At 42.4% G+C, this 15386-nt stretch overlaps 1 protein-coding gene across 2 annotated transcripts in view; it reads right to left on the reverse strand.

Moving 5' to 3' along the window:
• Positions 1-15386, reverse strand: part of adamts6 (ADAM metallopeptidase with thrombospondin type 1 motif, 6) — a 128644-nt gene that overhangs the window by 44970 nt on the left and 68288 nt on the right. For both annotated transcript variants that reach the window (XM_057818501.1, XM_057818500.1), the window contains exon 11: positions 9428-9569. In XM_057818501.1, coding sequence (XP_057674484.1) covers positions 9428-9569 — 142 coding nt within the window. The remainder of the gene's footprint in view (positions 1-9427; positions 9570-15386) is intronic.

The following is a 15386-nucleotide window of genomic DNA, read 5'->3' on the forward strand; positions in this document are numbered from 1 at the left end:
ACCCAAAGTCAACAGGAAGTGACCCAGAAATGCCCAAAAAAGGAAATGACTGAAAATTAACAGCAACTGACCTGAAACGCCCCATAATTAATCACATTGGTTTCTATTGACTGCCATAGACGTTCAATCCGTTTTAAGTGAAAGGGATTGCAGAGGTGCCAGCTGCCACCCTCCCAGTTCAAATGAATTTGACATCTAATAGTGGTAAATTCAATTCAATTCACAGCAGAATGACGAAAAGAGCTTGTTTTCGGTTTATTATTTGTATATGTAAAATATTGTAGAATTATTTACTATCCATGTATCGATAATCGTTATATCGCCATATCGTGAGATCGTTTTCATGAGCCTTGTATCGTATCATGAGATACCCAGAAATTCCCACCCCTAGTGTGAATGCAGCATTTGAATTTTCAGTAGCATATGGGAATACTAAACTATTCAATGGCTGCAATCCCACTTGAATCCAAGGTGTAAAACTGAATTTTCAGTAGCAAGTAACTCATTCACAACATGAATAATTGCTGAAATTTATCAGCCCACATTGTGGAAACGCGTCTTTAAATCTGGAAGAATGTCGGATCCCGGCCCCTGGTGTCCCTCAATGTCTTGAGTCAGTCGTCTCATCGGTCTGACTAATGGTTGCTCACGTCGCCATCACACCGGTTCTTGACGTCAAGGAAGCGCTGTTCCCGGCTGAGCAACGGGCCTCCCAAGTCTACGAGATGACCCGCTGGCCCCCCGAATATCTTTAGTCTTACTGAGTGTCTGGACAAACACAAGGGTGTTTACTCAAGAAGGCTTCGCTGTCTCGAACATGAGGTTGATACCCAAAAATTCTCTTCAGCTGGCAGCCATTTGTCCTCTAGTCTTCCTTCAAATTTTTCAAGCAGCGCAACCCTTCAGCATCTCGAATTGCAACTGCGAATACTTTTCGGTCATGCCGGGAAATATACGTAGCACCACACCATGTTTTTATTTGTTATTTTCCAAGTGATGAGTGAGCAACTAAGCAAGGATTGTTTGCCCGGCATGGCCAGACTGTTCTCCCTGTATTTTTTTAACACTGTGAGAATAGTCTGGGACCCAGCTCGTTATTGACCTCTCGAGCCAGAACGAAATAATCCATCCAATCAGATGCTTTTATTTGCGTGATGTGTCTTAACGAACAACGTCACTCTTGCGCGTTGGAAGTCGTCTCCAAAACAACAGATGGCGAACGGGACAACCGAGAATACCGTGGGGTCAAATAAGTATTTAGTCAACCACTAATTGTGCAAGTTCTCCTACTTGAAAAGATTTGAGAGGCCTGTAATTGTCAACATGGGTAAACCTCAACCATGAGAGACAGAATGTGGAAAAAAAAACTGAAAATCATATTGTTTGATTTTTAAAGAATTTATTTCAAAATTAGAGTATAAAATAAGTATTTGGTCACCTACAAACAAGCAAGATTTCTGGCTGTCAAAGAGGTCTAACAACTTCTAACGAGGTCTAACGAGGCTCCACTCGTTACCTGTTTTAATGACACCAGGCTGGGAAGACTGAATCTGCAATAGGTAAAACATTTGGTGTAAAGAAATCAACTGTGGGAGCAATTATTAGAAAATTGAAGACATAAAAGACCACTGATAATCTCCCTCGATCTGGGGCTCCATGCAAGATATCACCCCGTGGCGTCAAAATAACAAGAACGGTGAGCAAAATTCCCAGGACCACACAGGGGGACCTAGTGAATGACCTACAGAGAGCTGGGACCACAATAACAAAGGCTACTATCAGTAGCACAATGTGCCTCCAGGGACTCTAATCCTGTACTGCCAGACATGTCCCCCTGCTGAAGCCAGTACACGTCCAGGCCCGTCTGCGGTTCGCTAGAGAGCATTTGGATGATCCAGAAGAGGACTGGGAGAATGTGTTATGGTCAGATGAAACCAAAATAGAACTTTTTGGTAGAAACACAGATTCTCTTGTTTGGAGGAGAAAGAATATTGAATTGTATCCAAAGAACACCATACCCACTGTGAAGCATGGGGGTGGAAACATCATGCTTTGGGGCCGTTTTTCTGCAAAGAGACCAGGACGACTGATCTGTGTAAAGGAAAGAATGAATGGGGCCATGTATCGAGAGATTTTGAGTGAAAATCTCCTTCCATCAGCAAGGGCATTGAAGATGAGACGTGGCTGGGTCTTTCAGCATGACAATGATCCCAAACACACAGCCAGAGCAACAAAGGAGTGGCTTCGTAAGAAGCATTTCAAGGTCCTGGAGGTGCCTAGCCAGTCTCCAGATCTCAACCCCATAGAAAATCTGTGGAGGAACTTGAAAGTCCATGTTGCCCAACGACAGCCCCAAAACATCACTGCTCTAGAGGAGATCTGCATGGAGGAATGGGCCAAAATACCAGCAACATTGTGTGAAAAGCTTGTGAAGAGTTACAGAAAACGTTTGGCCTCCGTTATTGCCAACAAAGGGTACATAACAAAGTATTGAGATGAACTTTTGGTATTGACCAAATACTTATTTTCCACCATGATTTGCAAATAAATTCTTTAAAAATCAAACAATGTGATTTACTGTTTTTTTTTTCCACATTCTGTCTCTCATGGTTGAGGTTTACCCGTGTTGACAATTACAAGCCTGTCTCATATTTTCAAGTGGGAGAACTTGCACAATTAGTGGTTGACTAAATACTTATTTGCCCCAATGTATGTTCCAATCCGCGGTAAATTCAGTTTTAAATGACCAAAACCACATCGAGTCGTTGAACCAACAGTCTGGTTCGCGCTACCTATGTTAAATAAACTTCTCTGTTCTCCGCTCTCCTCGTATGTTTATTCCCTCGCGCTAGTTTTGTCGCTTTATCAACGGCACGTCCGCTTGTCGCTGATTGCTCCACTCCGCTGTCTGTTTGCTGTGGCTTCATCCGCCCTGGGAATTTGATCGGCCGAACGGTCGCCCCACTCTGTAGCTGGAACCGCAGTGAGTCTGGTGTACCAGGCAGAACGATTGTAACATCGCAAGTAACGATGTCAGGCTTTTGTTGTTGTTTTTTTTAAAGATTTGCGTTCCCTTACTCTCGCATGATGCGTTCAAATGTGCTCACGAAAAAAAAACATGTTCACAAAACGGGACTCTATTGATGGCTCTGGTGGAATCATATTTTTAAGTATGTTGGCTCTCACGACCCCTGGCTTGTCGTCTCCTTTCAACACAAACTCCCATTCAAACTGTAAGTTGTCATACAAGAGAGTGTGCTTTGAAATTGAATTGTATTTATGAACAACTGTTTGATGAAGAAAACTGATTCATTACACTTTTTTCTGAGAATACTGAGAAATTCTTTTTATGTCTAGTACTCAAAACCCTTATTAAAAACTTGAACAAGTTTTATGTACTTAAACCAATACAGTTGTACACTACATGTAAGTCAAGAAGCTGTCATAAAATATTATTTTTTTAAGGAAATAGTCACCCATTTTGTCTTCATTGTTCCTTACAACATACTTAAAATAACTTCACGTTAAACTGTCAAGTGAAAAAGTGACATTTATCCGATTAATTAGTCATGCGATTAATCGATTATGAAAAATAATTGTTAGTTGCAGTCCTACTTCAAACGTATTTACAGGACAATCGAAAAGTTGGCCCATGAAGAAGAATTATGATCCAGTGAGCAAATTGTGACCCGCAGGGTCAGTAAATATGCCAGCAACCCCTCCCGTCTCCCTCCAGATTAAACAAAGCGGCAAACTACCCTTCTCTGGTTGCAGCCACTTCCCGTTGCCAGCTGCTTTCAATAATCCGCCGCAGCCACTCATGTCTACTATCGCGAGTCCGAATGAAAGGTCGACGGGGCAAGGCCTAACCTACACAGATACGGGCCTGATAGATTTACGTAAGGGGAGAACAAGCCTGTAAAAAAAAAAAAAGGTCGTGAGGTTTGTGAGTTCTTTTGATGTGGACTTTATCACTAGAGTTGTCAGATAAGGACTTTTTAACCGATAACCGATATCCCAATGTTGTCCAACTCCAAAATCCAATAAAAATATCAATCCATCCATCCATCCTTTCATCATCCACCGCTTAATCCGGGGTCGGGTCACGGCAGCAGCAGCTTTGACAGGGAAGACTAGACTTCCCTCTCCCCAGCCACTTCAACCAGCTCCTCCGGCAGGATGCTGTTCCCAGGCCAGCCAAGAGACATAAGCCCCTTAGACATACAGTATGCCGAAACACAGTTAAAACCCAGGGATTTAAACGGGCAGCCCTTGTATGTCAAAGCAATTTCCCGGGTCGACTGACACGGAGATTAAGCAGACATTTCATGGGTTGCGTTTTAGTATAATGTCCGGGAAAGTCCTGGAATGAGGCGTATGTGAAAGCAAGCGTTAAATTCCCGGGTCACAGCACGATGGCGAATGACATGAAAGTATAACAAAATTAAATTGCTACTGGATCGCAAAGCTGAGGAAGAGAGTCCATCGTCCATCTTTGGTAATGTGTGTTTTTTTGTTGTTGTTGTTGTTGTTGCCTATGTTAGGGTCTGCAACTGCGGAAACAAGTTTGTACCTCAAAGCAAAAAATGACGGATGGATGCGTTTAAGGGTTTATAAATTCATTTACTCCCAAAAATGTATGAATACGTTCTATTTTTAACTGTTTCAGTGTCCCAAAGATACGTCTTTTACCTTTTTTTTTTTTACAAGAGACATCTCTGGGTTCTGATTCAATGTAGCTCCAAAGCACAAAGCTGAGAATTCATTTTAAAGCCATAAAACTGGCCACTGGAGGACAGCAGCGCATTTTGTAAGACCCGCAACCCGATTCAACGGCAACGAACGGGGCCAGGACGCACGGCCGGGGTGCTGGCAGAAGATGACCAAATGGCGTCCAGGATGCCAGGCGGCGGACAACCGAGCAGAACAACCGGGACCACCAGTGCAGCGGACGATGCCGTTGAGTCCGTGCTGCTCGCCGAGCAGACCCCGCAGATACTCAAAAAAATCAATTTTATGAGACAGGCGGCGGAGACACAACAGAGCTGTCGGGACACAACAGACAAAATTGTAGACCTGCACCAGGCTGGGAAGACTGAATCTGCAATAGGTAAAACGCTTGGTGTAAAGAAATCAACTGTGGAAGCAATTATTAGAAAATGGAAGACATACAAGACCACTGATAATCTCCCTCGATCTGGGGCTCCATGCAAGATCTCACCCCGTGGCGTCAAAATGATAACAAGAACGGTGAGCAAAAATCCCAGAACCACACGGAGGGACCTAGTGAATGACCTACAGAAAGCTGGGACCACAGTAACAAAGGCTACTATCAGTAACACAATGCGCCGCCAGGGACTCAATTCCTGCACTCCCAGACGTGTCACCCTGCTGAAGCCAGTACACGTCCAGGCCCGTCTGCGGTTCAGAAGAGGACTGGGAGAATGTGTTATGGTCAAATAAAACCAAAATAGAACTTTTTGGTAAAAAATACAGGTTCTCGTGTTTGGAGGAGAAAGAATACTGAATTGCATCCGAAGAACACCATACCCACTGTGAAGCATGGGGGTGGAAACATCATGCTTTGGGGCTGTTTTTCTGCAAAGGGACCAGGACGACTGATCTGTGTAAAGGAAAGAATGAATGGGGCCATGTATCGAGAGATTTTGAGTGAAAATCTCCTTCCATCAGCAAGGGCATTGAAGATGAGACGTGGCTGGGTCTTTCAGCATGACAATGATCCCAAACACATACAGCCAGGGCAACAAAGGAGTGGCTTCGTAAGAAGCATTTCAAGATCCTGAAGTGGCCTAGCCAGTCTCCAGATCTCAAACCCATAGAAAATCTGTAGAGGAAGTTGAAAGTCCGTGTTGCCCAACGACAGCCCCAAAACATCACTGCTCTAGAGGAGATCTGCATGGAGGAATGGGCCAAAATACCAGCAGCAGTGTGTGAAATGCTAGTGAAGAGTTACAGAAAACGTTTGGCCTCCGTTATTGCCAACAAAAGGGTACATAACAAAGTATTGACCAAATACTTCTTTTCCACCGTGATTTGCAAATAAATTCTTTAAAAATCAAACAATGCGATTTTCTGTTTTTTTTCCCACATTCTGTCTCTCATGGTTGAGATTTACCCATGTTGACAATTACAGGCCTCTCTAATATTTTCAAGTGGGAGAACTTGCACAATTAGTGGTTGAGTAAAAACTTATTTGCCCCACTGTACGCTCTATTCTAATGGCTTACGTAAGCGCTGTTACCACATAACTCTTTCAGCTTATTCTTTAGTTTTCACTGTCAGTATCAATGCCCTCATCACCGTCATCATCACAGCCCAATGGGAGCATTGGCTTCTGTGCATCGACTCTTCGGAGGTGCCGAAAGAAACCTCCCGCCCGACTCCACTTCTCAGACCGTACTTAAACAGTTACCCCTGTCCTCCAAAATAAGCCAACCCCTTTCGCTCAAACAGGAAATATAAACCTGAAGAGCCTATTAGCTCATTTCCCACAGGGACACGTCTCCTGCACGAGCCCAAACACATTCATCGGAAGGGGCGACTGTCACAGACAATAACTGCCGAGCACTTTTCAAAAGCTTTCCCTGACTTTTCAAGGACTCAAGAAAAGTCCATAACCGCAAATGCGAAGACGTCAAGACTTAACTTTATTCCGTCTAGGGGTTGACTGATTGGCTTATGTCCAATAGTGAGTGGTAACAAGGATAGATGTATTGTTAATGCACTTTAGAATTGTTCAGATTGTAAGCAAAATACAATTTATAGCCCACCTAGACAAACTGGATGGCTCTTTTGTAGTCGGAACAGTCACAAAGCACAGAAATTTTTGCAAGACAGATTCAAACCACATACAGGAGGTAGTTTCATATTTGATATGGACAATATTAGGGGTGTGTAAAATGTATATTATGTGTGTATTATGTATTGTAATACATGTCGACAACATGCCACCTCCTCCACCCCCTTCGAAGAGGAGGGAAATAAGTTTTTTGGGCCGGCAGCAGCCACTATAAGTAATTTAAAAAGATACCAGTGTGGTGGAGGTGGGAATCACACCACTAATTTTGCTACTGTAAGTCCAACCTGCATCAGAATTAGCATACAATTAAACTGTGTGAACTTGCTAGCCTGCAAAACTTGAGTAGGAAGCTGCTTAGAGAGAAGTGTCGTTCTGTTTGTGTTTTCTTCTGTTAATGGTAATTAAACTGCGAGGAATGTAGTGAACTCTGCTGAAAACTACACAACCAGAAAAACGTGAGCAAGAAGCTGCTTAGAGAGGGACTGGTGCTGCATAATCTTAACTGTTGCTCACGCAACATAATCATAATTAAATATGTACGTAAAAAGAAAAAATTGGGGGGGGTTTTGGATGCCGCGAGCTACCCACGCTAGTGTTGCGATCGACTGGTCAACCGTGATCGACGTAATGAGCACCCTTGATTTAGCATATCAATTAATTAGTTTGATATTCGTGAGAAATGTAGCCCTGCCCTCCGTTCACCCAATCTGTGGTCTTATAATGTCCCATTTCGAGCAAAACGTGTACATGCAGGTTATGCTGTTACAGTGGGGCAAATAAGTATTTAGTGAACCAATAATTGTGCAAGTTTTCCCACTTGAAAATATTAGAGAGGCCTGTAATTGTCAACATGGGTAAACCTCAACCATGAGAGACAGAATGTGGAAACAAAAAACAGAAAATCACAGCGATTTTTAAAGAATTTATTTGCAAATCATGGTGGAAAATAAGAATTTGGTCAATACCAAAAGTTCATCTCAATACTTTGTTACGTACCTGTCGTTGGCAATAACGGAGGCCAAACGTTTTCTGTAACTCTACACAAGCTTTTCACACACTGTTGCTGGTATTTTGGCCCATTCCTCCATGCAGATCTCCTCTAGAGCAGTGATGTTTCGGGGCTGTCGTTGGGCAACACGGACTTTCAACTAGATCTGGAGACTGGCTAGGCCACTCCAGGACCTTGAAATGCTTCTTATGAAGCCACTCCTTTGTTGCCCTGCCTGTGTGTTTGGGATCATTGTCATGCTGAAAGACTCAGCCACGTCTCATCTTCAATGCCCTTGCTGATGGAAGGAGATTTTCACTCAAAATCTCTCGATACATGGCCCCATTCATTCTTTCCTTTACACAGATCAGTCGTCCTGGTCCCTTTGCAGAAAAACAGCCCCAAAGCATGATGTTTCCACCCCTATGCTTCACAGTGGGTATGGTGTTCTTCGGATGCAATTCAGTATTCTTTCTCCTCCAAACACGAGAACCTGTGTTTCTACCAAAACGTTCTATTTTGGTTTCATCTGACCATAACACATTCTCCCAGTCCTCTTCTGGATCATCCAAATGCTCTCTAGCGAACCGCAGACGGGCCTGGACGTGTACTATCTTCAGCAGGGGGACACAATCTGGCAGAGCAGGATTTGAGTCCCTGGCGGCGCATTGTGTTACTGATAGTAACCTTTGTTACTGTGGTCCCAGCTCTCTGTAGGTCATTCACTAGGTCCCCCTGTGTGGTTCTGGGATTTTTGCTCACCGTTCTTGTTATCATTTTGACGCCACGGGGTGAGATCTTGCATGGAGCCCCAGATCGAGGAAGATTATCAGTGGTCTTGTATGTCTCCCACAGTTGAATCTTTAGACCCAGCATTTTACCTATTGCAGATTCAGTCTTCCCAGGCTGGTGCAAGTCTACAATTTTGTCTCTGGTGTCCCGACAGGTCTTTGGTCTTGGCCATAGTTGAGTTTGGAGTGTAACTGATTGAGATTGTGGACAGGAGTCTTTTATACCGATAATGAGTTAAAACAGGTGCCATTAATACAGGTAACGAGTGGAGCCTCATTAGACCTCAGTAGAAGAAGTTACAGTGGGGAGAACAAGTATTTGATACACTGCCAATGGGTTTTCCCATTGGCAGTGTATCAAATACTTGTTCTCCCCACTGTAGACCTCTTTGACAGCCAGAAATCTTGCTTGTTTGTCGGTGACCAAATACAAATTTTCCACTCTAATTTGGAAATAAATTCTTTAAAAATCAAACAATGCAATTTACTGGTTTTTTTTCTCCACATTCTGTCTCTCATGGTTGAGGTTAACCCATGTTGACAATTACAGGCCTCGCTAATCTTTTCAAGTAGGAGAACTTGCACAATTGACTAAATACTTATTTGCCCCACTGTATATCGTCCTACCAATGTTGAGACCAAACCTACGCCATTGATTTCGATTCTTTTCAAGTAGAGTCCGATTTTAAGATGGCAAGTCAGTTGAGAGTTAATTGGCAAAAGTACTGACAATCTTTGCTACTCAAGTACAGAAACGTAAAAAAAGCTCCTACGTACAGTCTGGAGAGTGACACTCGAGAGGCGATTGAACGGGTGCTGGTTTCTTACCCCATATTTGCACTGGCGCGAGGACGCCCCGTACTGGAAGCGGCACTGTTCGTCAGCATCATACACCTGCCCCGGAGCCACTGTTGGGTACAGGAAGTCTCGTTTCAGAGGTTCATTGTCCAGACACGTCCCCCGACCTGAGCTGTCAAAAACACAGAGCTACAATAGGATTGTACAAATAAACCTGAACCGTGTTCAATTGCAACATCTTCCCCAACTGTGGAACAGATTTACTGAGGGTTTGTTTGCTATCTGCCAAATAGGTCGTCAACGAAGATCATTTTTATGTTTGTGTAAACATTTTTTAAATGCCCCCCAAAAAATGCAGTTAAATCATTTAAGCAATGCAGATTTGGAGCTTCTGAATAATTTAAGCCCGAACTGAAGCTAGTCACAAGAAGGAGTCAAGCAATATAATATAAAGTTTAGTCTGTGAGACAGAGAGAAACAAGTGCCCACAAAGAAGCTAGAAACTGGCTGGAAAAAATAAACGACTTGTTGTTGGATTAGCATAGGTGTTTACGCTGGACCAACCCACTGAGCGTCTTCAGCGAGGAGCTAACATTAGAGAATTATCCAATTAGGATAAAATGGACCTTGTGTATTTCACTTGGAAAACCCTGTTTACTATAACACAGTGTACTTTTCAGCTGCGGTGGAAGGCGCATCCCAACACAGGAAGAGCGGGCCGGCTGACAACACAAATACAGACGACGGGACTGAAGATAATTCAGGCCTATTCTAAAAACGTCTTCCTAATTAAACCAACAACTTGAAGACATTTTCCACCTTTTTCACCGGTTCCATCAGTGGCGACTGCTCTAAAGTGCATATGACAGAAGAAAGCATGTTTATTTCATACTTGTATTTAAAGATGTCCCGATCGATCGGCATCGATTGGGTCCGATCACGTCATTTTCAAAGTATCGGAATCGGCAAAAATATATCGGACATGCCTTTTTTTAATAAATATATATTTTTTAATTAAATCGTTTTCTAATTGTATTTAACATTACAGACAAAATGTCTTACACTCATCCAGAGTCTTTAGTTTTGGCTTAAAGTAGGGCTATCAAATTTATCGCGTTAATGGCGGTAATTAAATTTTTTTAAATTAATCACGTTAAAATATATAACGCAATTAACGCATGCGCTGCACGACCTACTCACACATTGTCGCGTTCAATCTATAATGCCGCCATTTTACCTATATATATACATAGAGCTAAAAGGCAGCGTAAAATGAGTAGAGTGAATTTTGGCAGTCTTTGGAGCCTTTTTTTAATTGGCTAAAGCCTTACAATCCCTCTATCAACAATTAGAAATATCGTGGGAAGCAATGTGGGGAAGCAAGGTAGTAGTTGATCTTTTTCTTAACACCCTATGTTATTTCCCAACGTCGAGAAGATATATCAATTGGAGCCACTACGCACAGTCATGGTTGCACTTCCCATCACAGAACAGTGAAATGGCTACAGTATAATTTACTGAAAGCTCAACAAATACACTAGATGGCAATATTTAGTCACAATATACAAAGTCACATTTATCCTTTAAGAACTACAAGTCTTTCTATCCGTGGATCCCTCTCAGAGAAAGAATGTTAATAGTGTAAATGCCATCTTGAGGATTTATTGTCATGATAAACAAATACAGTACTTATGTACTGTATGTTGAATGTATATATTCGTCCGAATTTTATTCATTTTTTTCGTAATGCATTGCCAAAATGTATATGATCGGGAAAAATTATCGGGAATGATTGCCTAGTGTGAAGGAATATATTTTATTCATGCTTAAAAAACACATAAACTGTTGTGAATCTATATTCCACTATATTCGTTTGTGAGATTTTACTCATACTTCCTGTTCATGTGCTGCAAATATTCATTTGAAACATTGGGTTTCTGCTTCATGCCTGATCAAGTTTTGACTCCTTTTCGTCCCAGCCACAGCTAAATTTCCAATGTTGTACCTTCTGTGGAAAATCCCCAGGTTGAGCTGTAATAAGTTTCACTTCTGTTTCACAGTAAGCATCCAGTTTTGAGAAACAACACCAAATAAGGCACTTCCTAAAGTGTTGCTATTCTGAACTAACCAATCACTGCATGCCATGTACTCACTTTCTGCATATTCTATTATCATGTGACTTTGTCAATAAAAGGGGTGCACGATGAAAAAAAGAGTTGGAGATCTATCCCCACGTGCATGTGAAAGAAACTGAATTTGAATGACTTTTCTTTGTCCTTGCGACTGTCCTTAGAATAGAATACTGGTTGTGTTTTATTTCCTGACACCTAGCTCTCATGCCTCCTGTTTTATTTACGCTCTTTCCTCTAGGACAGTATTTTATGCCACCGGTGTTAGTCCGGTGGCATAAAATACTGTCCTAGAGGTTTAAGAAGTCGGTAGTTTTGACCATTATGCAGAAATTTAGCCATGTCATACTGAATAAATGCATTTTTAATATTTCATACTCCATTTAGCACAAGACTGTTATTGGTCATGAAAATACAATTTATATAGCAATCGGGGCAAAAAATACTTGCAAATCATATCCTGCAAAAATATTGGAATAGAGAAATAAAAACAATGACGACATTTTGCAGTTTGCTCTAGTCATCAAAATCGATGAAAAAAAAACGTGTTTGTCATCTCTCTCGCCTTTTTCTCTTTCTGAATCTTCCTCCTCTCCAAATACGACTCAAACATATATGGCTGTACGTCACATACTTCCTCTGGATCGACAATATCGTTCGAAAAATCCACACTTGAACCAGAAATCACTGAAAAACGCTTCCCCCTCCATTGGGCTCAATGCTAAATCCGCTGAAATCGCTCATTGTGTGACATCATCACCAAGATGGAGGCACCAGAGCGCTGTAATGACAGGAGGAGCTAAACGGCAGATTTAAAGACGCATTTCACGTCGTCTGCACTTTGCCAAATTGTTGTATATAGTTGAATCGTCTCAAAATATGATTTTAATTCCAATAATAATGCTATTTAAGATTTTTTTGCCATGTCATATGCACCTTAAGACTGCAAGGGAAGCTCTGCTTCCCCTAAGATGTCAAAAAATAAGTGATCAAATGTATACCGTTGTGTGTACATGTCATTGACTAAAGATACGCTAAAAGGCGCTCAACTTTTGTTGAGAATTAGCTTCTTGTCACTGGTTGCAATGTGACTTTCTTTTCATTCATTCGTCTCATTATGTTTTAGTCTTCCAAGATACGTTTTTAGCTAGTCGTCATCATGTCATAGTCGACGAAAACAACGTTGGTAGTGTAGAAACGAGACCGATCTTGACTCAAGACCCAGTCTGGTTTTAGTCTTGACTCCCATAAGTCTCCATTTTGACTCATTCTCAGGGGCCGTTTCCATGGTGACTCTCCGAGAATACGAAAAATTTCAAATTTTCATTTACATGGGCCCGTCTCCATTCGAACAATGTCGCAATTCCGAATGAAAACGATGTAGTATTCATGCCAGGTCCTAGGGGGCAGTGCAGATTTACAAGGTGACAGCGAATGATGCACTTTGACCCCACCAAAGTTCCTCAGCCGGGAAAAAAATATGCCCGCCCATTCGAAGCAATGGCATTTTTCTTTTGTTCAAAAAGGCACAAAAAACAGTAAATTAAAGCAGACATTCCGCCATATTTGCTGTTTTAATGATTAGTAGCATCGCTGCACACGCCCAATGTGACGTGTACGAGTGCTGACGTTATCGGCGCGGTCTTGCGCCGCGGGAGCCTTTGATATGCATGCAGAGGAAGCCCCCCTCAATCCCCCGCAATCCAATTCTTCCACTTTGGAGGCAGGATTCAGAATTGTTCATCTTCGCCGACACCATATGCACGCGAGGACACTCCACAACACAGTCATTGCGTCCTGTCACCATGTAAACTACCCCTCAGTGATTTCGATAAACGTCTGTTGTTAAACATCACACTCTGATCCCAACGATTGGCACCTCAGTTTTGTTCGCCCTTCAATAGTACCTCATAGACCGGAACTCCTCGATCAAAACGGAGAGGAGCTCACGTTTGGTTCGCTGAGGCCCTCCAAGAAAGTGGATAATAGCGTGCGCGCTTGTCACAAAATGTTTCCGGCTGAAAGCCGTGAGCCGAGCATGGAGATGACAAACAAAGAGCCGCTTAGTGTGCTCAAAGGAATCCGGTATCCGAGCCTCTGTGTGTCTACTCTTATGTTACACCTCATTCGACATTAGCCAGGTTTTTTTTTTTTTTTTTACTTTAATTTGTTTTTTTATGCCTTGGTGTTTTCAACAAAAGGTTTTTGTCTGTAAACTCCAATTACCCTGCCTTACCCACCCTTTCCCCCAGACAGAGCTTTGGGATATCACACACACGCTTCTCTGCCTGCCAAATAAACAATTTTGGCCATCACGTTGGCCTACATTCACTTTCTTGCGGCGCTTTGTTTGGCTTTTTAAGAAATGCTTCGAAAAACAGCGGCGGAGTTCAGGCCGAGTTTACCCGTCTGCGTTGTTTTCGTAAACAGTGACGAATCTGACGATAACGAAAATATTTCGTCGACGGACAATTTTTTTCATGGCGATGACGAGCTAAAACGTATCTTGGTCGTGTCATTAACTCCCCTCACTGGTGTTTAGGATACATTTCAAGCACCCCAGGTTTGATTGTTTTGAAACACGTGGTAAGATTTGTTATCTTGGTTATCTTGGCAAGAGAGAATATGCAATGTTGTTTAAGCATTTAACACTGGAAGTCCCGGGGTTTTTTGCTATAAAGAAAGACCAGAAAGGCGTCAAATGACCCCGATACCAAACTGACTATTTGGCTCTGTCAAAAAATAGACCACTCAAACAAGCAATCAAGCAGACAACCCCCCTACACACTCCTGTGGAGTCGCTGCCTAGGCGTGAAGGGGGTTGTTTCACTCTGGATAGCTGCAATTAGCATCTTGAATATTTGTAAATCCAGGGCTCCTATGGCTTTGTCAAACAAGGAGGAACACGAAGATGGCCAGTCGCCGTGTTTTACAATATGATTGACATGGCAGCACTGAATGCATATGTGTTGTATCAGGCAGAAACCGGAAGGCAAGAGAGACGGGTGGACTTCTTGGTGGGTCTTGCAAAGGAATTGGCTGACTATCATGTGGGCGCAAAGAAGGCGCAGAAGGAAAAATTGCTTCGGAACAACCTCCAACACATAGCCCCGGGAAAAGGGTGAAGTGTCATATGTCACCACATAAAAAATGTTTTGTTTTGTTTTTTATTACACCGTCCCAAGTACTGTAGACAAACTGTAGCTTTTGGAATATGTAAAAAGGTTGTCCGCCCGATTGCCTGCCTGAGCGGTCCACTGTCCGACAAAGCCAAGGCATCCCTGCCCTGAACAAACTCAAGATGCTGATTGGAGCAACCCTGTGGCCCACAAAAGATATGCTGATTAGGGTCAGATGACCCTTCTTTGGATACAAAAGGGATTTGTATCAACTGATCCACCCTTGGTAGTTCTACAACAACCCAAGGGTGAATCAGTTGATACAAATCACCGTTTTATCCAGACAAGGGTTATTTGACCCTTGGTGCATATCTGTTGAATCCAGGGAAGAGTCATCTGACAGCTAATCTAATCAGCATATATTTTGTGAGCATTGAGGTCCTCATTAGTCATTGGTATTCACACTAGTAAAACCACAGTTTTTTTTTTTTTTTTTTTGGCAACATAGCCTGAAAGTGGTGAGAAAACTCTGTTTTGAAACTCACGACCATGGATTGCTACAGTTAGCATCTTGAATAGTTGCAAATGCAGGGTACTTTTGCTTTGTCAAGCAATAGACCACTCAAACAGACAATCAAGCAGACAAACTTTTTACATATTCCTGCGTGGTCACTGCCTGGGTGTGGAACAGTACTGGGCACAAAAGCTGCAGTTTGCCTACCCCTGGATTATATATACAAG

Source organism: Corythoichthys intestinalis, chromosome 17 (assembly GCF_030265065.1).
Source record: "Corythoichthys intestinalis isolate RoL2023-P3 chromosome 17, ASM3026506v1, whole genome shotgun sequence".
Classification (NCBI taxonomy): Eukaryota; Metazoa; Chordata; class Actinopteri; order Syngnathiformes; family Syngnathidae; genus Corythoichthys; species Corythoichthys intestinalis.